The 24125-nt window shown below is 41.9% G+C and overlaps 1 protein-coding gene across 4 annotated transcripts in view; it reads right to left on the minus strand.

Annotated features, from left to right (window-relative positions):
• The window catches only part of LOC144506414 (SR-related and CTD-associated factor 4-like), a 108374-nt gene that overhangs the window by 4973 nt on the left and 79276 nt on the right, over nucleotides 1-24125 (minus strand). For all 4 annotated transcript variants that reach the window (XM_078232494.1, XM_078232497.1, XM_078232498.1 and 1 more), the window contains 7 exons: nucleotides 21599-21789; nucleotides 21150-21250; nucleotides 17457-17570; nucleotides 16825-16981; nucleotides 14173-14288; nucleotides 12744-12909; nucleotides 11634-11732 (listed from right to left, as the gene is read on the minus strand). In XM_078232494.1, the coding sequence (XP_078088620.1) occupies nucleotides 11634-11732; nucleotides 12744-12909; nucleotides 14173-14288; nucleotides 16825-16981; nucleotides 17457-17570; nucleotides 21150-21250; nucleotides 21599-21789 (944 nt within the window). The remainder of the gene's footprint in view (nucleotides 1-11633; nucleotides 11733-12743; nucleotides 12910-14172; nucleotides 14289-16824; nucleotides 16982-17456; nucleotides 17571-21149; nucleotides 21251-21598; nucleotides 21790-24125) is intronic.

Raw genomic sequence — 24125 nt, forward strand, 5'->3', positions numbered from 1 at the left:
TTGTGGAGATAACTTACATCATGACAGATTTTTGTGGACTGTACTGGTGCTCATTCAAGCATACCTGAGCATCTGATTCTTCAAATTCTATCTTTGGGCTGATGTAAAAATACGTGTCCTTGAAGTGTGGAAAAATGACCTATGTTTTCTGCAGCAGCTTTATCATTTTTCAGTTTTTGATAACAAAGCTCAAGATGCGCTGGTCACAAATGTGTCACAGCGTAACTTCCTTAAACAAATACAAAGCAACGTAAGAGGAATAGCAAATTCTCCCAGCCTAAGAAAATTTGGGCGGCACGGTGGCGCAGTAGTTAGCACTGCTGCCTCACCGTGCCAGCAACCTGGATTCAATTCCGGCCTCGGGTGACTGAAAGTATGGAGTTTTCACGTTCCCCCCATGTCGACATGTGCTTCCTCCAGGTATTCCGGTTTTCTCCCACATTCCAAAGATGTGCAGGTCAGGATGATGAATACCCATGCTAAATACCCCTTAATGTCAGGGAGATTAGCAGGGTAAATAGGTGAGGTTACGGGGATACGTGGGATTGTTGTTGGTACAGGTTCGATGGGCTGAATGGCTACCTTCTGTACTGTAGGAATTCTATGATTTGTCTGATGCTTTGGAAATTACTGGTTTCATCATCACTGGGATCAAAAATTCCTAGGTATAACCACCATGAAATAGACAGCAAATATTTCTCCAACTGTTTCCCTTTTCTACTGCCATGAGACAAGATGTAGCATTTGACAGAAAATTGTCATTTGCAACTGCTGCTGGCAGATATGCTGGAACTGGAGCAACCAATGGGACTCGGAGCCATTTTATTCCAAATCCTTACTTTTGTCACTGTCTGAATCTTTTAAATCCAAACATGTTTTACCACAAGAGTTCTTTCTGGCTCAAAAGGGAGGGTATCAATGCACATGGAGTAAGACTTTTGCTGCCATGTCTACAATTACACTTTTAAAGTTAAAGTTTACTTATTAGTCACAAGTAATGCTTACATTAACACTGCAATGAAGTTACTGTGAAATTCCCCGAGTCGCCACATTCCAGCGCCTGTTCGGGTCAATGCACCTAACCAGCACGTCTTTCAGACTGTGGGAGAAAACCGGAGCACCCAGAGGAAACCCACGCGGACACGGGGAGAATGTGCAAACTCGACACAGTGACCCAAGCCGGGAATCGAACCCAGGTCCCTAGCGCTGTGAGGCAGCAGTGCTTGCCACCGTGCCGCCCCAATGCCCCAAACTTATGCTTGTTTGAAAGTTTTACATCAACTTCACTTAATTGACGAAGAAGTCTTGCCATTACCATTTTTCTGTACATTGGTTAAAAAAAATAACTAGAGGAAGACAGCACATGAGTCAGTGCATTTTAAAGTGGTTTCCTACAATTCTTGTATTCTTCAGCTCAAACTTCTCTCTAAACCACCGAGGCTACTGGATATGCCACAATTCATAATGCAGCTCAAAATGTACACTGCAGTTATACTTTGATAGAGGTGATCTGTATTACATTATTGTTTGTTTTAATTATTAAAATGGACGTGGTGCAACAATTGTATATGCTATTTAATGTGGGTATTAACACCAGTACTTGAGTCAAGTTCTTCTCATAAACAATGGACCATAGGTCAACAGGAAAACTAGATAGTCCGAGCTAGACAGTCTGCAAATAGTACACCTTTGGTTGTGGACCAGTCCTAACATTCAGGACCACAAAAGTAGTGTTGGAATGGCTTGAAGAATTGAATATTAGCCATGCTAACTTCAAGACAGTTTCTCAGAACAGCAGAAAATTAAGTCTCCAAAACACAAACTTGGGCAGATCTGGAAAAGTTACCATCCTCATCTGCAAGGTGTATTCAAAATAAAAATTGTATTCAGATATTCTCTTGTTTAGATTCTTCTCCTGGATTACAAAGTTTTGGATGTCTTACAAAGTTTTGGATATCTTACAAATTGAAAACTGGCTAAAATGTGGGATACCACAAGGGGGAGTCACAATAAGCTGAGTTAAAGGATTGTTACAGAGGTTGGCAAACTCAAGCAAAATGGTAAAGCGAGGCAAGAGATGAGATTCTGGAATGTGCGAAGCAATGAAATCCACTAACTCAGTGATTGCTCAACCACATTCAGCTGCTTCATCAATGATTTTCCCCCAACACAAGTCAGAAGTGGGGATCTTCACTGATGGTCGCAATGTTCAGCACCTTTTGCAACTCCTCAAATACAGAGGCAGTCCATTCCCTCATGCAGCGTGACTGCAAAACCTGACAACATTTCGGCTTGAGCTAACAAGTGGCAAGTGACATTTATGCCACAAATGTACCAGGCAACGACCATTTCTAACAAAAGAATCGAACCATCGCCCCATGGCACTCAATAACATTACCACTGCTGAATCTCCAGTAACCAGAAACTGAATTGGACAAGCCATATTAATTCATTAGATACAAGAAGTCAGAGGTTAGGAATCTGCAACAACTAACTCACCTCTCGACTCAAAAGCCTGTCAACCATCTACAAAGAGTAAGTCAGGAGTGTGATAGAATACTCTTACTTGCCTGGATGAGGACAGCTCCAACAACACTAAGAAGCTTGATACTATCAAGGACAAAGCAACCCATTTGCTAGGCACCCCACCCACCATCTTCAATTTCTCTCCCTCTTGCACCAACATGCAGTGCCACAGCAGTGTGTACCACCCATAAGATGCACTGCAGGAACTCACAAAGGCTCCATCAGCAGCACCTCCAAAATCTACGATCTCTACCATCTGGCAAACCAAGAGCAGTAGACAAATGGAAACACCTCCACCTGCAAGTTCCCCCCCAAATCACCCACCATCCTGACATGGAACTATATCAACATTCCATCAGTTGTCAGAATCCTCGAACTCCCTTCCTGACAGCTTGTGGATGTACCTACAAGGAACAGACTGCAGCGATCCAAAAAAAAATGGCTCCCCTCCACCTTCTTAAGGGTAATTAGGGATGGGCAATAAATGCTGGCCTTGCCAGTGACACCATTTCCCTCGAACAAAAAAAGGTTTTCTTGCCTGTTGCAGGATTTTCAAATACAATTCTCCTTGCTGCTTATGGAAAATACACCAACTGTAGGCCCTGACAAGAGTCCATTCAGACACCCAAAAACTTAGTTAATGCCGTTTGAAGTTACAGGCAAAAAGTCTTTCATTTCACCAGTGTCAACTTGATTCTTCGATTAAATCTAAATGATGCTCACATTTTCACCTTTCTCCATCCACCCTGTTAATACTCTACCCTTGTAACAACTAAAATATATTTGCAGTCTTTGGGATAAAACATAATTGGAGGTAAATTACCAAGTGATTCGGGTATGCATTGTGACATACTTTTGATGGCAAATTATGCAGATAAACAGATGCACAGAAAATTGGAGGGAAAAAGTTTGAGTGCACGGCTAAGATTTGATCTTTCGCCTGCCAAGAACAGTAATAAAGATGGCTTTCTTGCCGGCTACCTGCTTGAATACAAGAGCTTTTTTCATTCATTCAAGGGAAGTGAGTGTTGCTAGCTAGACCAGTATTCACTGACCATCTCTAACTGCCCCCGGGGAAGTTAGTGATGAGCTACCTTCTTGAACCGCTGCTGTCTGTGGTGTAGATCAGTGGTTTTCAACTAGTGTGCCGCAGCACACATGCACGGTTCTCGTGTGCTGCAGCCGGCTGAAGCTTCAGTCAAGGGGAATGGCCTGTCAATCATGCCTTTTTTCTGAGGGAGGGGGTCTTGCTGCTTGCTCAGTGGAATAGTGTGTAAGCTAAACAGGGAGGGAGAGATGGCAAGGGAGTGTGGGGGAAGGATATAGTTAATGACATATCTGTCTAGTGGAATTTTCTGTACAAAAAAGACAAAACAAAACCATTTGTCAGCCACTAACGGATTTTTAAGCACTTTCCATTTTACTTGTTATGGATTGCAAAACTCAACATTTAAAAAAATATAAACTTGATTGATGTCACTTTGGTAGTGTGGAATGCAGATCTTATGGCGTTTATTGGCTTTTTGTTTTTTTTTGCCTGGTACAGAGATGGTTTGATTAAAAAATGCATAAATGTATTAGTATGTTGGATTAGCATTGAGAAATCAATTTATAAGTGTGGACAAAATGTTTTTTTCTATCCCTTGGACAAAATGGCTCCGGCGGGGGCCCCACTTCAGGTGGACCTTTTGAAATGGAACCCAACCCTCTACTGATGTTTTTATCTGGTCTGTAAGTTTTCTCCATGATGAATTATTTAAATCATAACCTTTTAAAAAAGGGTCGAAAATTTGGGGGTGGGGGGGGCTTTTTTTTCTCTCTTATTGAGGTTGGATACAAGGGAGGGAGTTGGACGGGAGGCGGAAAAGATTCCAGAATTGTCATGGCCATTTGGGACGATGCTTCGTTCATCAGCAAGTGATCTAATTTTTGACCAACACCCAACCCAGGCTGCCAGCAACCTCTCTCTCCTCCAACTCTGCAACAACCTTGCGCTCTGCTGTCAGCCTTCCATTTACGTATGTCACTTTTCTGAAAATTCACAGGACCTAGCATGGAGTTCTTTTGCAGACACAAAATATTTTTACTTCCCTATGTATTGTTGGATCTGCATAACAGACATTGACAATCCCAATGCTAAAGAGATACATGCAGATTCCTTTTAGCACCGGGATGTGTCGATGTTCATATCCAAAGTTCACACATTTGTGCTTTGCAGAAGCAGCCCTGTATGGCTATCAGAACCAGAAACTTGCAATAGTTTTCTTTCTCCATCCAGTTCTGGCAAAAAAGAGAGGAGCTCCCACAGTGATGGTAAATGGCAGAACTCTCAAATTCCAAATGAGTCCTTCTGAATTTATCAACGGGACCTGTTGGAGGGAAAAAGCCCAGATCACCGGCTGTTCGTCAGGTAAGCTGGAGCTGCCCAAACATGAGTATAAAATGGGTTTTTTGATTCGTCGTTTATTTCCTGCCCATTGGTGTAGCATTAAACGGTGCCTTGACATGATTTTACGAGATTTTAGAGATAAAAGGCTTTTGCGCGAGGGCAGCTTAGTTGGATTGGAGAATATGGGAGGTGTGCATCAAGATTTTTATACTATAAAGGTGTGTTGTGACAGATAAAAAGTTGGGAACCACTGGTGTTGGTACATCCATAGTGCTGTTAGAGAGCGAGTTTAAAATTTTGGACCCAGCTACACCAACTTGGGTGAATTTTTAGGTATGCCTTGTGTTGCTCCTTGCATGCCCTCCTGCACTCTTCATTGAACCAAGGTTGATCCCCTAGCTTGGTGATAATGGTAGAGTGGGGATATGTTGAGTCACAAATTTACAGATTGCGGTCGAGTACAATTGTACTGCTGCTGATGGCCCACAGCGTCTCATGATGCCCAGTCTTGAGTTGCTGGATCCATTCAAAATCTATCCCATTTAGCACAATGGTAGTGCCACACAACACAATGGAGAGCATCCTCAATGGAGACTTCATCTCCACAAGGACTGTGCGATGGTCACTTTTATCAATACTGTCATGGACAGATGCATCTAAGACAGGCAGATATGGGAGAGCGAGGTTTTCTCTCCTTTTGGGTCCCTCACCATCAGCCGCAGACCCAGTCTAGTAGTTTTCCTCTTTAGGACTCAACCACTCGGTCTTTGGTAGTGCTACTAAGCCACTCGATGATGGACATTGAAGCTCCCTACCCAGAGTACAATCTGCACCCTTTCCACCCTTCTGTTAAGTGGTGTTCAGCATGGAGGAATACTGATTTGTCACCTGAGGAGGGCAGTATGTGGTAATCACAGGTTTCCTTGCCCATGTTTGATCGGATGCCATGAGACTTCATGGGGTCCAGAATCGACGTCGAGGACTCCCAGGGCAACTCCTTCCCGATTGCATACATTATGCTGCTGCCATCTCTGCTGGGTCTGTCCTGCCGGTGGGGAGGACATATCCAGGGATGGTGATGTCTGGGAAATTTACCATATGGCATGATTCCGTGAGTATGACTATATCAAGTTGCTGCTTGACTAGTCTGTGAGACAACTCTCCAAATGTTGGCAAAAGCCGCCAGATGCCACGAAGGAGGACTTTGCAAGGTCAACAGGGCTGAGTCTTCCGTTATCATTTCCAGTGCCCAGGTTAATGTCTGACAATGTGTCCAGGTTCATTCCTTTTTTGACCAGTGTGTAGAAGTTGGATACAACTGAGTGGCTTGCGAGGTCATTTCAGATGGCATTTAAGAGATTACACACAGATTATCATAAAGTAATAATTTTGGATTTGTGGTTTGAATGTGTCCCTAATTTCTCTTCATATAGAATGTCATTTTTATTTCTTTGTGTTGAGGTGGATCAGCGTGTGAAGTACAATCCATTCCAGGAAACTGATCTGCTAAGTTAGAACCATAGTAAACTGAAGACTGAGAACCTTTAGCTCCACAAAAATTAGCCCATGCAACCATGCCAGCCAAACATGATGGAAAAGGTATCTCAGAGACAGCCAACAAGATCTGTACTGAAAGCAACAGCAAATTAATTTTAAACAGCAAGTAGACTCTTCATCTCAAATAATGAAACTCCACTGTGAACAAAAAGTTCTAGTAAAATCCACAAGTTGATGAACCAGTTGTATTAATCTGAATGTATCAATTGCAGCAATATTTATATGGTCCTCTAAACAACCAAAAATTTTATTACTCCAGCATTACTACAAAAATTTTATTACTCCAGCATTACTACAAAAATTTTATTACTCCAGTATCCATGGCTGGACTTGCGGATAGCGAAGAGCATTGTCGGGCAATACAGCAGGATATAGATAGGCTGGAAAATTGGGCGGAGAGGTGGCAGATGGAGTTTAATCCGGATAAATGCGAAGTGATGCATTTTGGAAGAAATAATGTAGGGAGGAGTTATACAATAAATGGCAGAGTCATCAGGAGTATAGAAACACAGAGGGACCTAGGTGTGCAAGTCCACAAATCCTTGAAGGTGGCAACACAGGTGGAGAAGGTGGTGAAGAAGGCATATGGTATGCTTGCCTTTATAGGACGGGGTATAGAGTATAAAAGCTGGAGTCTGATGATGCAGCTGTATAGAACGCTGGTTAGGCCACATTTGGAGTACTGCATCCAGTTCTGGTCGCCGCACTACCAGAAGGACGTGGAGGCGTTAGAGAGAGTGCAGAGAAGGTTTACCAGGATGTTGCCTGGTATGGAGGGTCTTAGCTATGAGGAGAGATTGGGTAAACTGGGGTTGTTCTCCCTGGAAAGACGGAGAATGAGGGGAGATCTAATAGAGGTGTACAAGATTATGAAGGGGATAGATAGGGTGAACGGTGGGAAGCTTTTTCCCAGATCAGAAGTGACGTTCGCGAGGGGTCACGGGCTCAAGGTGAGAGGGGCGAAGTATAACTCAGATATTAGAGGGATGTTTTTTACACAGAGGGTGGTGGGGGCCTGGAATGCGCTGCCAATTAGGGTGGTGGAGGCAGGCACGCTGACATCGTTTAAGACCAGTCCAAAGATGTGCGGGTTAGGTTGATTGGCCATGCTAAAATTGCCCTTAGAGTCCTGAGATGTGTAGGTTAGAGGGATTAGCGGGTAAATATGTAGGGATATGGGAGTAGGGCCTGGGTGGGATTGTGGTCGGTGCAGACTCGATGGGCCAGATGGCCTCTTTCTGCACTGTCGGGTTTCTATGATTCTATGAAGACTTACCTGGATAGTCACATGAGCAGCCTGGGAATGGAGGGATACAAACGATTGGTCTAGTTGGACCAAGGAGCGGCGCAGGCTTGGAGGGCCGAAGGGCCTGTTTCCTGTGCTGTACTGTTCTTTGTTCTTTAATGTCAAAAGCAGGAGAAAAGGAATGGGAACTGGTACCAATGGTGAGTTATTTCTACACTCTGGGATGATGTTTTTGTTGGAATGTCTCAAAGGAATGACATTTCTCTGGCTCTTCTTCTGCATCTTACTTCAACAGTGACAGATGGATATATAATTAGGTAGGAAAAGCACCATTTTTCTGGTGTTCAGCATTACTAAATTCATTATAATCAGTTTCAATTATCCAGCATTTTTTAAACTTCAATCTCTGGAGCAGTTCAAAAAGTAGTTTACAATATTGATTTGGGGTCTGCAGTAGAACTGTAAATGTGAAATTCAAATAGTGTAATACTATGAAATCAAGGTATCTCCTCCCACAAAACAGACATTATTGTGCATATTCTACGAATAAAACTATTCGCCACCTGAAGGATGTGTGCATGTATTTATAAATAGTTATATTAATGCCACATGCATAAAAGTAGCTATTTATTGAATATTTAGAACAGTAATCACTGTGTATAATGCTTTTCAAATTAAAGACATGTGATTAGCTGCATGCATTGAATAACTAATCAAACAGCCTTACATAAAACCTGCTTAGAAATATTTTGTTTGCTCTCCCTCCTCGCTTTCTGAAATTCCAAGATGGAAGGGCTTACCAATAACAGGCATAACTCGTGTTGGAGACGGTGGCAAACTGGTACCTCCCATCCCTGGGTAATGTCCCTGCATAGGTCCAAAATATTTGGTACCTTCTAAAACGTCTTCACTGTTTCTCAGCATAGACATTAAGGTAGACATTGAGTTCCTCAATGAGGAATTCTTTGCACTACCTTCCTGGGAATCCAGTGATGTTGCTGGATAAAATTACATCTCATTAGTACATACTTTTGAGAGATAAAAAGTTTCACAACTAATAAATTGTATTAAATATTTACTGCATTGCCAGAAAGGATTGATTTTTCAGTTTTAGAAGCAGTAATCACATTGTGAAGTGAGGCTTACATAATGCCTACTGCCTTATAAGGAGTATTTTGATAATCACAACACAATTCTACCGGACTACTTTCAATAAACACATTTACAAGATCTGACATTTTTATGTTACTGCTGACATGCTTTTCCAAACAAATTCTAAAGGATGGGGAAGTACTCTTTTAAAGTGAGAAAGCCCAATAAAACTCTCAAGTTTGAATTTGACCTGTGATGGACATGTTTTAAGTCCCTAACACCACAAGTCTGCATACACTGAAGAATCACTCCTCAATATGTACGATAGGAGCTTGGATTCGCTACTAAGGTGGGACTCCCCTCCATCATGGAGTAGGTCCCTTGACTACAACTTTCTTTCTGGCCCCAGCATTATTTTGTAACTGGGCTTTCGAATCTCCACAAAGGAATTGGGCTAAGCTGTGGTCGGATGCTAACTGCAGCAAGCTTAAAGACCTGGCTTTTGTACCCAGTAGAAGGGTTTGAATAAATCCATGCAGATACTTCACATGTATCTTTTCAAGTCCACATAACACAAATTCACCATGAGGTGGCAGATGCACTAGTGTTGTTCCCAACTGCTGTGCCACAGCACATTGGTGTGCCATAAGAAGGGTGCAAGTGTGCCGCGGCTGCCGGCATTTCCGCACACGCGCCCATGCACTAAGCCAGCTGACAAGCTACAGCGCTTTCTCTCAGCGACGGTATGGCTCCCGCTGTAGTTGCCGCTCTAATGCTGTGCTCTTTTCCCAACAGCTGCCTTGATTTGAGGGAATGCACCTGACCCTCACTCTGTGATCCAAGGAGTGAAGCGGTTCAACATCTTTCTCGCTGATTGCTTGCATCTGATGTTTAGCATGGCTTCTGCTTAGAAGCCTTCCGATGTCCCACCAGGGATGCAGCTACTGACGCAGCTGGGCTTCCAGTCTATCTTTTTTAACACCATCTGTATTGCCAACGCAAGTTTGAGTCTGATTGGCATCCTCTACCAGGTCATGTCAAGGAGGAGACTTGGCTACCACAAATTCATTCAGTAGGCGACACAGCACTTTTTACATTGTTTTCTAAGTTGAATAAAGTATCACATTTGTGTTACTTACTAATGCCCACAGTGATTCTTATTTGCAAGAACATATTACTGTTTTATTCATTACGTTCAAGCTGCAAGAAAGATCCCTTTTAACAGTCGGGGTTGGGTGGTACAAACAGAGCAAAATACTGCAGTTGCTAGAAATCTGAGGCAAACCTTCCCCCCTCCCCCGCCGCCCAGAAAATTCCACCAACACTCAACAGATTAGGTGGCATCTGTGGTGATTACAGACAAGAAGGGATTGATTGCAATTTGGGTTAGGTAAGGTGGGCAGAATACTGGATGGCATGATTATACTGTCATACAGATCAACTGCTTCACTGTGCTTTCACATGAAGTTATTCAGAGGCCTCTCATCCTTTTAGCGCCGCACTTATACTATCTTACAAGGACTATACTTAGTTTCAGAGTATTTTCTTTGCTGTCTTGCTTTTTTTAAATTTCAAACATCTTTTAAAGCTAAGATGTTACCAGCCTCCATTAACTTTTTGGAATGTGTTCTAAAATGTAACCATTTATTAAATGACAATAATATGGATAATTTTTAGGTGGTGAAATGTCATTTCCAGAAGCATGGAAAAAGGAGGATTCGTATAAAGCCATTATTGGCAACTGAAAATAGCTTTTCATTTAATTCTTCTTTGTATGTCTGCACAAATTTTAACTGCTGATAATACTGGTCAAAGAAAATGTAGCTGATGCAGCATATAAAATTGTTGAAGGCTTTCTGCAGTTAATACATTACTTGAAAAGTGTCATAATATTTTAAAACATACCCACTGAAAGCAACAACCCTTACAAGTAGAGTACTTGTGGTTTAGGATTTACGGCAGACTATAAATGCAGACTATAAACAATATGATGGCTAGAGGGAAAAAGTCTGCTAACAGCTGATATGAGACATGCTTAATTAATAATTTCAAGTTCTCCCTCAAAGATCTCTTCAAAAGGCACGTAAACCATGGGATTTCTTTCTCAATAGATCACTCAAATGCAAGTAGAGTTCAACGAAAGGCAAAACTAACTTTCACATTTACACAGAAGCAAAATACTGAGGATGTTGAAAATCAAATAAAAACAGAAATTACAGGAAATATGCATTTGTGAAGAGAAGCTTCAGGTTGATGACTGTTGCGTGTTTCCAGCATTTTTTGTTCTCATTTAATTTTCACATCGAGTCCTTTGCCAAACGTACGAGGGGTGATTTTTAGCCCACATTCGCCACCAGAAAGATCGGAAAATTCTCTCCAGAGAGATCATGTTCCAAGTTGTATTTTCAAATTTTGCTGACGTGACGCCACATCGACAAGGTTTACAACAGGCTCACCCAGACGTGAATGTGTTGTGGGGATCCCCCCCAAGGGCGTGAACCCCCCTGGGGGAGAGGGACATGGCCAGAGTGCCCTGGCACAGCCAGGTTGGTACCATGGGGTGGATGGAGAGAGGAGAGGAGCCCCTGAGACCTCCATGGTGGGGGAGTTATTTCTTGATCTGATCAGGGTGCCCTTTGCTAGCTTGTTTAGGCCCCAGCTCTCAAAATGATGGTGTGAAATATGCCCTCCTGTTTTTTGACAAACACACCATTTTTCAGTCAGATCCTGACACTTGGCAATTTTTTGGTAAGATTCCACCCATGATGTTTCAGCATCTGCTGCAGATCATAACTTATAAAATGAAATAATAAAGTGACTAACCAGGAAGATGGGAAGACTCGCATGTTGGAATGTTAGTTCCTGTATTTCCAATCGGCATTGCAGCACTCAGTGGTGGAATCGCTCCTGGCGGAAGAAAACCTGAAACAACAATGTTTGTACAATAGAAATATCTTGTCAACAGAATCAGCCAGAAATGGTTCACATAATCATGATTGCAGAGTCTAAAATATGTTCATTATTCCTATCCCAATTTATTTTCCTAAAGGTGAGTGCACTTAAGATTGAGACAATCTGCCACAGGAATCTGAAAAAGTACTTTGGATGTTGAGTTTATTAAGCAAACTACATTTTCATGAGTGTTTAAAGATAAAAGCTCCCTAAATTAACTCCTGGGATGAGAAGTCTAGCCTATGAGGAGAGAACGAGAAGAATTGCCTTATAGTCTTTGGAGTATTGACGAATTGGAGATGGTCGCATTGAAACATGCAAGATTCTGAGAAGGTCTGCTGGGAGGCAGTTCTCCTGGCTGAAGTGTCCAGAATTAGGGGGAACAGTCTCTGAATAAAGTGAAAGCCATTTCAAACTGAGCTGAGGATAAGCTTTTCAATCAGAGGGCTGCAAATCTTTATAATTTTCCACCCTAGAGGGACATGGATTCTCAATCGATGAATACACTGAATCAAGACCCATCAATAGAATTCTGGACCCCAAAGGTATCCAGGAATATTGGAATAAGGTGAGAAAGTGTATTGCTGGTCCAGTATCAGCCATGATCTTATGAAATGGAAAAGTAAACTCAACGGGCCATTATAGACTACTTGTGCTCCTTTTCATATGTATTTAATCTATTAAAATACCATCCAGCGAGGATTGAACTTTCATACCGCGGCTTTTAAAAATAAAAAAAGGGTAAATACTATAATCTTTCCCTTCCTAATAAAGTCTGTCTAAATAAATATAAATATTGCTGAAATAGAAGAGACAATTTTAAGGTGAAAGGCAGGTTATTCCAAAATAAGTTGTTTAACATTATTTGAAAATATTTTTCTCTGAAGATACAATCGCAATGTAGCCACCTTGAAAGATTTTCCCAAAGTGTAAATGCCAACACATTCTGGCACAAATGAAACAGTCTTGGGAGTAACATACCAGGAGGTGGTTGGACTGGATTGAAACCAGGACGCATAAATGGAGGTGGTGGCGGCGGCGGCGGCGGTGGAGGTGGCACTCCAGGATTGAAAGTAGGCGGTGGAATTGTTGAAAAGTTTGGTGGATGGAGTCTGCTAACAGCTGGAATTGGCTGAACTCCAGGAATCTGCAAAAACAAATGTTAGAGTAATAATTTGTTCCTGAAATATTTTGATGTGCTTCATAAAAACGCACTGAAGGCAGTGATTTGCTGAGATAAAAGACAATTGTCCATTTGTCTCACTTTTTAGCAGATCCTCAAAAACTCCCAATTACATACTTGCCCACATTAAGTCTATTATTGACTCATATGGAAATGAGCATAATTCAATGTGCTGCACTTCAAATAAAACTTCAATTAAAAATTACAAGAGCTATAATTCATTAACCATTCACACCAAACTGAATTATTTAATTGTTTTTTTGTGAGATACATGTATTTGAGCCAGTATCACATTGGTACGAATAAAGAGAGCTAACGCAACAATGATCAGACATCTCAAAGAGCTGGGCGAAAAAGCAGTGCGATTTGGTTAAGTCTGAAATAGTATGGAATGAGGTGCAAAAGAAAAAATATATTTTAAATGTCGCAGTCGCGAAAGGAATCTGAAGTTTAATGTGGGCAAATTGACAAACCATCGGCCCACTGATGACACTGGGCAAGGATAAAACATACAATAAAAAAGAACTATAGTGTTCCTTTAGTACAAAGAACATCTCAAGACACTTTACATGTAGGGTGAAAGAGCATTAGAGGCAGGGGCAGAAAGCATGTTTGAAAAAGATGAATTCAGATAAGATTATTAGTATGTGGAGTTGTGGAGAGGCAGAGACACTCAGGCAGAATGTTCCACTGCTAATGGAACTGCCGACAATAAGGACAAAGAGAGGGTGAGGTGCACAAAGGCATTATTAATCCAAGCTACTGTTGGTGTCTATGGTGTTGAACATTTCCACTGAATCATTTAAATGGTTATCCAATGGGTATTTTTCCAGGGCACTGAGAAACAGTGGCCTAAAAGACCAATTTCAATACGCATTGCACTGAACTAATGACTAATGTTTTGCTTTAAAGACATTCAGCACCAACACCACCCCACCCCCTTCAAAAGGCATGGATTGAACTGATATGCAGCAACCATCTATCTATATGTGCCAGAGGCATTATGGCAAGTTGTACTATCCTTCAGGAAAACGCTGCAATATATCAGCGAGATGCAATACAATGTTATCTTAAGCAGATATACAAACAACAAGAGAGGACTTATTCCAAAACTATATTTCTTGATGCATAGCAGCTATGGTAACAAGATCAGCGTGGCACCACTCATTTTGTTCGTACAAAGATTATCGATCTATCTCAAACAAATCAATCACAATTCATTCTTACCTGTGTAGGCATTGGCAAAGAGGTCTGAGGCAATTCTTCTGGTTGTGTCACTGCAGTGTTACCATTTTCCGCTGCATCAACAACAGTTGCCGGTGGCTTTGTAATAGTCTTCCATTCTAATACAATATGAATATAATAATAAGAAATAGGAGTTGGTTAAGACTACACCACCAATCGAGGTGGTTATGGCAGATTTTCTACCTCAATTCCACTTTCTTGCACTAATCCTGGATTCCCTTGGCATCCAAAAATCTGCAACTATGCCTTGAATAGAAATGTCTCGAATATATTCAATAAATGAGCATCCACAGTGGAGTAGAGTCTTCTAAAGATTCACAATCCTTTGAACAAAGAATGTTTTCCTCATTTTAATTCAATGATTGACCCTAATTCTGTGATTGTGACCCCATGTTCTAGATTTCCCAGCCAGAAGAAACATTTTCACCATCAACCCAGTCAAGCCTACTAAGAATTTTATGTTACAATGAAATATTCTCTCATCCTTCTAAACTTGAAGGAATGTTTGTTTTTGTCACGTGAGCATTCCCAGGAAGGCCAGTCATTGCCCTTGAGAAAGTGGCAGTGAGCTGTCTCTTGAACAGCTGCAGTCAGTGCTATTAGAGAAGGAGTTCCAGGATTTTGACCCATCAATCATCGTTCCAAGTCAGGATGGTATGTGACTCAGAAGGGAATTTACAGGTAGAGCCCCCATGCATTTGCTACCCTCGATCTTTGAGGTCAGAGGGGTCATAGGTTTGGAAGATGCTGATGAAGAAACCTTGGCATGTTCCTGCATGAGTGGTAAACAATACAGCCATTGTGCATCAGTGGCAGGAGTGAATGTTTAAGGCGACGGACTGAATGCCTTCAAGTGGGCTACTTTGTCTGAGATGGTGTCAAGCTTCAAGTGTTGTTGGAGCTGCACTCATCCAGGCAAGTGGAGATTATTGCACTCCTGACTTGTGCCTTATAGGTGGTGGACAGGCTTTGGGGAGTCAGGAGCTGAATTACTCACTTCAGAATTCCAAGCCTCTGATCCACTCTCGTAGTGACAATATTTATATGGTTGGTCCAGTTCAGTTTCTGGTCAATGGTAACTGCAGGATTTTGATAGTGGGGGTTTCATCAATGGTAATGTTACTAAATGCCATGGGGAAATGAATAGATCCTGACTGGTTAGAGATGGTCATTGCCTGACATTTGCTTGTCATGAATGTTACTTGCCACTTATCAGCCCAAGCCTGAATGTTGTCCAGCTTTTATTGCATGTGGATATGGACGGCATCAGCATCTGAGGAGTGGTACTGAATACTGCCATCATCAAAAAGCATCCCCACTTCTGATCTTATGATGGAGGGAAGGTCACTGATGAAGCATTTGAAGATTGCAGGGCCATCCTGCAGCAACATCCTGTATTTGAAATCACTGGCCTCCAATCAGTATAGAGTTTGACTCCAGATACAAGTGATTGCAATTTTGCTATGGCTCCTTGATGCCAAATGCTGCCTTGATATCAAGAGCACAGTCTAGAATTCAAGCCTTTTGTTCCCATTTGGACCAAAGCTGTAATGTAGCCCTAGCAGAACCCAAACTGAGCAATTTGTGAGCAGGTCATTGCTGAGTAAGTTCCACTTGATAGTAAGGTCAACAACACCTTCCGTCACTTTGCTGTTAATTGAGAGTATGGGTGGTAATTGGACAAATTGGAGTTGCCATGCTTCTTGTGGATAGGGTACAACCAGGTAATTTCTCGCTTTGCCAAGCGGATGCCCGTGTTTCAGTTCTACTGAAATAGCGTGGCTAAGGGCACAAACAATCCTGGAGCACGAATACAGCACTGCAGTCAGGATTTTATCAGAGCCTAGAGCCTTTGCCGTATCCAGTGCCTTTAGATGTTTCATAGGCGGCATGGTGGCACAGTGGTTAGCCCTGCTGCCTCACAGCACCAGGGACCCGGGTTCAATCTGACCTTGGGTGACTGTCTATGTAGAGTTTCCACGTTCTTCCGTGTATGCGTGGGTTTCCTCCGGGTGCTCCAGTTTCCTCCCACAGTCCAAAGATACGTAGGTTAGATGGATAGGTCATGTGGCCCCTTAGTGCCCAAAGATGTGTAGTTTAGGGGGATTAGTCATGCTAAATTGCCCCTTAGGTTAGGTAAATTGGCCATGAGAAAAGTGTCGTGTTACGGGGATAGGGCCTGGGTAAGATACCCTGTTTACAGGTCCCACAAACTCAGTACAGGACAATTAGAGAAAGTTGCTGCAAGGACGATGGACAAGCGAATAGCCAACAAAGCTGGCATCATTTGTTCACCATTCAATACAAAGTCTGGCTCAGTGGAGTAATTGTCACTGTTGGGCTGGTGTAAGCTGTATACCAGATTGACAATCCTAATGCAGTCTCGAGTTTAACTGAAATTGAAAATTTCCTCCATCAATTCATTACTAACTGCACCAATGGGAATAATAAATATTATTTTCTGTCAGAGTCCTTACCTGCAGCATCATTAGTAAAATATTCAAACTGACATGTTCCTTCTCAGGACTTGAACATTCTGACAGTTACTTTAGGCCACAGGAGAAAAAAATTCATCCAAAATGTTCTTGAAGAAACTTATTCAGACAAAAACACAATAGTGGTGCGGATGCTTACCTGGACAAAGTGTTTCATTATCCAGCATTCCTCCTTCACACAAACGCTCCAGTTCTTCAGTTTTAACTTTATCCCAAGGAATATAAGATACCCCAAGCTCCACATCCCAAAATTGTTTGTATTCTGTTTTCATTCCCTTGTTTAAGGCCCAGGCGATCTGAAAAGCAAAGGATTTTATTTAGTACCCACCTTACTCAAAAAAAAAGCATTCTTTATTTATCCCATTAGGAAAAGTTATGAGGCATATTTTCCCTCTCACAGAAGTTAACTTTGTTTGACAAAATATCTCCAACTAATGTTACTACTATTTCTTCTGCAGAGAATGTTTGAGAAACCATTTCAGAAACAACCATTCATATAAACAAAACAGGGATGATGCTAAATTTCTGAGTAATTGCTCAAACAGGATATATTTCTTTGCCACAGCCCAGTATCTCATTGTACTGCTCAATAAACAAACATATTTACAAGTATAATTTCTATCCTAACTCTACTGCGCTGTAACCTAACATTAAACATTCCACATACATGATGTGCACACCATAAAAATCAGTTTAATCACTGAAAAACCAGCTATAGTTATGGTGCTTAGATTCAATTTTGCAAAATACAGCAGCCTATACAGTGCATACCTTTATAGGCTTTTGATTGACTTTGAACGTCCCTCTGCTCAGCTTCTGTAAGGCTCGGTATGCATCCTGTCTGTGAACCATCACAATGTAAGCACAACCTCTTGGAGGAATCATCTGTGATAACACAAAATAGATCAAAAGAGTTAAGAGAATCCCAAATGAAGGAATACAAAATCAAATTAAATAGACATATTCTGAAGACTGATCATCGATATGAAATATCAAACCCTGTTCTCTCGCTACAGATGCTACCTGACCTGCTGAGTATTTTCAGCATTTTTTTTGGTAACAATTCATTGGCAAGTTCCAATTTGTTCAGACAGGAAATGCTGCTTTGAATCCAATTATGAATAATTTTCATACATTTGGGTCACCACACAATAATAAGCAGTTATACGGAAAATAACGTTGTATTTCTTTTTTTTAAAAGTTTACTTATTGTCACAAGTAGGCTTACATTAACACCGTAATGAAGTTAGTGTGAAAATCCCCTAGTCGCCACACTCCGGCGCCTGTTTGGGTACACTGAGGGAGAATTTAGCACGGCCAATGCACCTAACCAGCACATCTTTCGGACTGTGGGAGGACACCGGAGCAAACCCACGCAGACACGAACCCACGCAGACACGGGGACAACGTGCAAACTTCGCACAGAGAGTCACCCAAGCCGGGAATCGAACCCGGGTCCCTGGCGCTGTGAGGCAGCAGTGCTAACCATTGTGCCACTGTGCCGCATTTTTTTTTTTGACATGGTCCCTCATGGCAGACTGGTGCAGAAGGTGAAGTCGCATGGGATCAGAGGTGAGCTGGCAAGGTGGATACAAAACTGGCTCAGTCAAAGAAGACAGAGGGGTAGCAGTGGAAGGGTGCACTTCTGAATGGAGGGCTGTGACAAGTGGCGTTCCTCAGGGATCAGCGCTGGGACCTTTGCTGTTTGTAATATATATATATAAATGATTTGGAGGAAAATGTAACTGGTTTGATTAGTAAGTTTGCGGACGACACAAAGGTTGGTGGATTTGCAGATAGCGATGAGGACCATCAGAGGATACAGCAGGATATAGATCAGTTGGAGATTTGGGCGGAGAGATGGCAGATGGAGTTTAATCCGGACAAATGTGAGGTAATGCATTTTGGAAGGTCTAATACAGATAGGAAATATACAGTAAATGGGAGAACCCTCAGGAGTATTGATAGGCAAAGGGATCTGGGTGTACAGGAACACAGGTCACTGAAAGTGGCAATGCAGGTGGAGAAGGTAGTCAAGAAGGCATACGGCATGCTTGCTTTCATAGGCTGGGGCATTGAGTTTAAAAATTGGCAAGTCATGTTGCAGCTTTATAGAACCTTAGTTAGGCCGCACTTGGAATATAGTGTTCAATTCTGGTCGCCACACTACCAGAAGGATGTGGAGGCTTTGGAGAAGGTACAGAAAAGATTTACCAGGGTGTTGCCTGGTATGGAGGGCATTAGCTATGAGGAGAGGTTGGAGAAACTTGGTTTGTTCTCACTGGAACGACTGAGGTTGAGGGACAACCTGGTAGAAGCCTACAAGATTATGAGAGGCATGGATAGAGTGGATAGTCAGAAGCTTTTTCCCAGGATGGAAGAGTCAATTACTAGGGGGCACAGGTTTAAGGCGCGAGGGGCAAGGTTTAAAGGAGATGTACGAGGCAGATTTTTTACATGGAGAGTAGTGGGTGCCTGGAATTCCTTGCCGGGAGGGGTAGTGGAAACGGATACAGTAGTGACTTTTAAGGAGCGTCTTGACAAATACATGAATAGGATGGGAATGGTCCCCGAAGGGTAGGGGGTTTTAGTTCAGTCGGGCAGCATGGTCGGTGCAGGCTTGGAGGGCCGAAGGGCCTGTTCCTGTGCTGTAATTTTCTTTGTTCTTTGTACTTTCTTTTCTGCAGTGTCTGATCATATTTTTGTATTCATTTTATTTGAATATGCATTACATTTGGAATAAAAATGTTAGCTATTATAAATGATGCAAAATATGAAAGCACATATTAGCAGCTAGTTTCAAAGGGACAGGAAAGTTCATAGAATGATTCAGCGTGGGAGGCCATGTAGTCAATAATTGTGCCGCCTCTTTGCAACAGCCCTCCAAAAGTCCTATATCTCTGTCCTTTCTCCATTGTTCTGAAAACCATTTCCCCTCATATGTTTTTGAAAGTATCATTGAAACTGCTTCCACCAGGCGGTGCACTCAAAATCAGAACTCACTGTAAAAAAATCCACATCTTCTCTGATTCTTTACCAATTACTTTCAATATGTGCCCAAAGCTACAGATTGTCTCTCGAAACATTTTCTCCTTGTTTACTTTATCAAAACTATACATGGTTTTGAACACCACTAATAAATATCCCCTAAATCTTCCCACTTTCAATCCCAGTTTCTCTAGTCTCTCCATACGACTGAAGTCCTGCAACCCTGGTACCATGCTAGTAAATCTCCTCTGCACCTCTTTTAGTTACAACATTGCCTTTGATATGAATTCAGTGCCAAATAATCGTTTTATTTATTAATTTACAGGATCCAGATGGCTGCTGAAAAAGGCAGCATTTATTGCCCACCTGAGTTGTCCTGAAGGTGGCTGTGAGCTCCCTTAGTGGTCTGCTAAGTCATTTCACAAGGCAGCTAAGAGCCAACCACCTTGTCATGGGTCTTAAGCCACATATAGATCAGACTGGGTAAGGATAGATTACATTCCTTAAATAACTTTAGTGAGCCAGGTGGGTTCACACAGCAATCCCTCGTGGTCATGACAGCTTTCGGGTCACCATTACTGATACTAGTTTGATTTGATTTATTATTGTCACATGTATTAGAATATAGTAAAAAGTATTGTTTCTTGCGCGCTATATAGACAAAGCATACCATACATAGAGAAGGAGGGAGTGCAGAATGTAGTGTTACAGTCAAAACTAGGGTGTAGAGAAAGGTCAACTTAATGCGAAGTAGGTCCATTCAAAAGTTTGTTGGCAGCAGGGAAGAAGCTGCTCGAGTCGGTTGGTACATGTCATCTGACATTTGTATCTTTTTCCCGACGGATGAAGGTGGAAAAGTCTGGGGTGTGTGGGTCCTTAATTATGCTGGCTGCTTTTCTAAGGCAGCTGGAAGTGCAGACGGTGTTAATGGGTGGGAGGCTGGTTTGAGTGGTGGGTGGGGCTGTGGTGGGACTTGAACTCATTATTAGCCCAGGCCTCTCGATTACTAGTCCACCAAAATAACCACTATACCACCATAACTGCCCCAAATTAACAATCTCACTCAGAAAAATCACAAATATACGGTAAACTGAACCATCCCATTCCTGCAGTGGGAGGTGGATGGGGGAGATTTCCCGCATGCGCTGCACAGATACCAGCAGCACTCACTTGTTCGTTTGGCTAGTGAACTAACAGTATATGAGGCAGCAACCTTTTCTGCAAAACAGATCAAGTCACATGCATTTCTGATCTCATTTAACATCCAAACGTATCTATCTTCCAACAGAAATCAGTGTATGGAAATTCAGAACAGGAGCCATAGTTGATTTTTAGCCCCTTTCCCTAATCGATAGTGACTGAAATCAATTGGGAGCGATATGTTCTGAATGCGTCAATTACAGAGCAAGAAAACATTTCCACATTGAGCTGGTCTGTGAACACACACAATTTCATCCAGAAATAAAATATACTTACATTCAAAGATTCTATCTGGCCAAATTCTTCCAGAAGATTTGCAACATCCTGCTGTGTTGCTCTCTTATCTAGTTGTCCTATCCAGAGTGTTGTGCTGCAAACTAGAGACATATTGAAAACCTTAAGCCCAGAATGCTTTATTTCAGTACAATGGCAAAACATATTTAGTAAAACATTTAGGCTAAAGGAACACTGTAGGAATTTCAAATTTAGGGGCTAATCCTTCCCCTGATTGGAGGATAATAAACCTTTTTTTGAGATAACTGAATGAGAAGTATTATATAATCAGCAATTCATCATTTCTTAATGTTGTAAAGATGCTAGTTTCTTTAATTATAAAAATGCTGTCGTTTATGGAACAATGGTTCTAACAAATTATGGTCATGGCAGGATGCTCCTTTATATGGAGCATGGTACAATGGATTTTCTTTCAGATTCAAACTACCTACCGCTGACAATTTTAGATTTAATTGGTGGAAGTCCTTTTTGACGACGTTCTCGCTCCTTCTCTCTTTCACGTCGTTCTTGAGATCGCGATCGAGGAGAGTGCCTACGTCTTTCTCTGGATCGTGACCGAGAACGCTTATGTCTTGATCTTCGTGACCTAGACCCAGACCGAGAACGTCTCCTCTTTGGTGATCTATGGAAAATATGTATTTTTTTATATCCAGTAAATGAAATAATTTTTGAAGAAACAATCGAATGCAGTGTGTTCCATCAGTCAATACGTCAAATATTATAACAGTTCCCTACTTTTTGAAGTTAGCATTTCTACTATGCTCCCACTTGTTGTTCCTTTTTATACACAAAAATACCTGTTTTTACACCGGTGGGAAGCATGGTTTTCTGAAGGCACGTTAGTTTTGCAGGATGCTAAGAACATAAGAAACAGGAGCAGGAGTAGGGCATTCAGCCTTCGCCACCATTCAATATAATCATGGCTGATCTTCTACCTCAATTTCGCCTTCCAACACTAATTGCACTTCTCTTAGTATCCAGAAGTCTAGTGATCAATGTCTTGAACATACTTAATGACAAGGCACCCATGGTTCACAGGGGTAGAAATTCCAAAAAACATAATCCTTTGAAAAGAAATTTCTCCAATTCCCTATTTTGAGACTGAGATCCCTGGTTTTAGATTTCCCAGTCAAGGGAAACATCCTTCTAGCAGCTAGCCGATCAAACCATTCAATAGGAAACTTCAGCATGAGAACTTTATTCCTTTGTTGTATGTTTTTATATTAAGTAAACCAATTTGTAGGTTTGCAATTTGAGATCTCACTAAATAATCTGAAAATTACCATTAACAGTACACACAAACCGTATTGTCATCATATCCAGGTTACAGTCTACTGAGCTCAAATGGCATGCATTGACAACGGGAATGGCAAGCTAATGTTCAAAACTTTATAGTCTCTATTCAAATGTTTTTGTAATCTTCTTTTTCTTGTTAGTAATAAGACATTTAACAATTAGGATGTTACAGCATAGGTTAGATCCTAATGCAAATTTGTTCCAACGGGTTGCACTATGGCACGATGGGTAGCACTGTTGCCTCTCAGCACCAGGGATCTGGGTTCAACTCCAGCCTTTGGTCACTATCTGTGCAGAGTCTGCACGTTCTCTCCGTGTCTGTGTGGGTTTCTTCCGGGTGCTCTGGTTTCCTCCCATAGTCCAGAGATGTGCGAAGTAGGTGGATTGACCATGCTAAATTGCCCCTTACGAGTCCCAAGATGTGTAGGTCAGGAGGATGAGCAGGGCAAATGTATGGGGTTACGGGGATAGGGCAGGGAGTGGGCCTCGGTAGAATGCCATATTGAAGAGTCGGTGCAGACTCGATGGGCTTCTACGATTCGATTTATTTATCAACAATAGTGCTGTCACCGGCACCAATGTCAATTCTTCCATTTTCAGTACACTACACAAGACCGGATGTTAGTGCTGTGAATTCTGGACAGATCTTTGTTGGGTATCCACATTCACTAGAAATCACATGAAGACTGCATCTCAGATCACCTAGAATTCTCATAGGTATTATAAACAGGACAGAACCAGTAGTCACAATCTGAGGATTCGGGGTAGACCATTTAGGACGGAGGAGACATTTCTTCACCCAAAGAATCGTGAGCCTGTGGAATTCATTACCACAGGAAGTAGCTGATGCCAAAATACTGAATGTATTCAAGAGACAGCCAGATATAGCACTTGGGGCAAATGGGATCAAAGATTATGGGGAAAAAAGCAGGATTAGGTTTTGGGTTGGATGATCAGCCATGTTCGTAATGAGTGGCAGAGCAGGCTTGAAGGGCCAAATGGCTTCCTCCTGTTCCTATTTTCTATGTTTCTATGACACATCAGTCTTGATGAATTCAAACTAAGTCCTAGAGGTGAAAGGAAGCAGTATACACTCGAACAACAAGTCTTTTTTGCTGTAGGGCATCAGCAACTTTTTTCTTAAATTATTAAATTTGGCATTTGTATTTTACGCATCCACAACATCACCTAGTAATTCCAATTAGAGCTATCAGAAGAGAGGAATGCAAAAAAGATAAGATTACATTCACTTGAATAAAGAGTAACAAGTTAATGCGGCTGCATTTCAAGTTTTGAAGAAAGCTGGGGGTATGGATCATAGAATCCCTACAGTGCAGGGGGTATGGATCATAGAATCCCTACAGTGCAGGGGCGGCACGGTAGCACAGTGGTTAGCACTGCTGCTTCACAGCTCCAGGGTCCTGGGTTCGATTCCCGGCTCGGGTCACTGTCTGTGTGGAGTTTGCACATTCTCCTCGTGTCTGCGTGGGTTTCCTCCGGGTGCTCTGGTTTCCTCCCACAGTCCAAAGATGTGCGGGTTAGGTTGATTGGCCAGGTTAAAGAAATTGCCCCTTAGAGTCCTGGGATGCGTAGGTTAGAGGGATTAGCAGGTAAAATATGTGAGGGTAGGGCCTGGGTGGGATTGTGGTCGGTGCAGACTCG

The sequence above is a fragment of the Mustelus asterias genome, chromosome 17, assembly GCF_964213995.1.
Source record: "Mustelus asterias chromosome 17, sMusAst1.hap1.1, whole genome shotgun sequence".
NCBI lineage: Eukaryota > Metazoa > Chordata > Chondrichthyes > Carcharhiniformes > Triakidae > Mustelus > Mustelus asterias.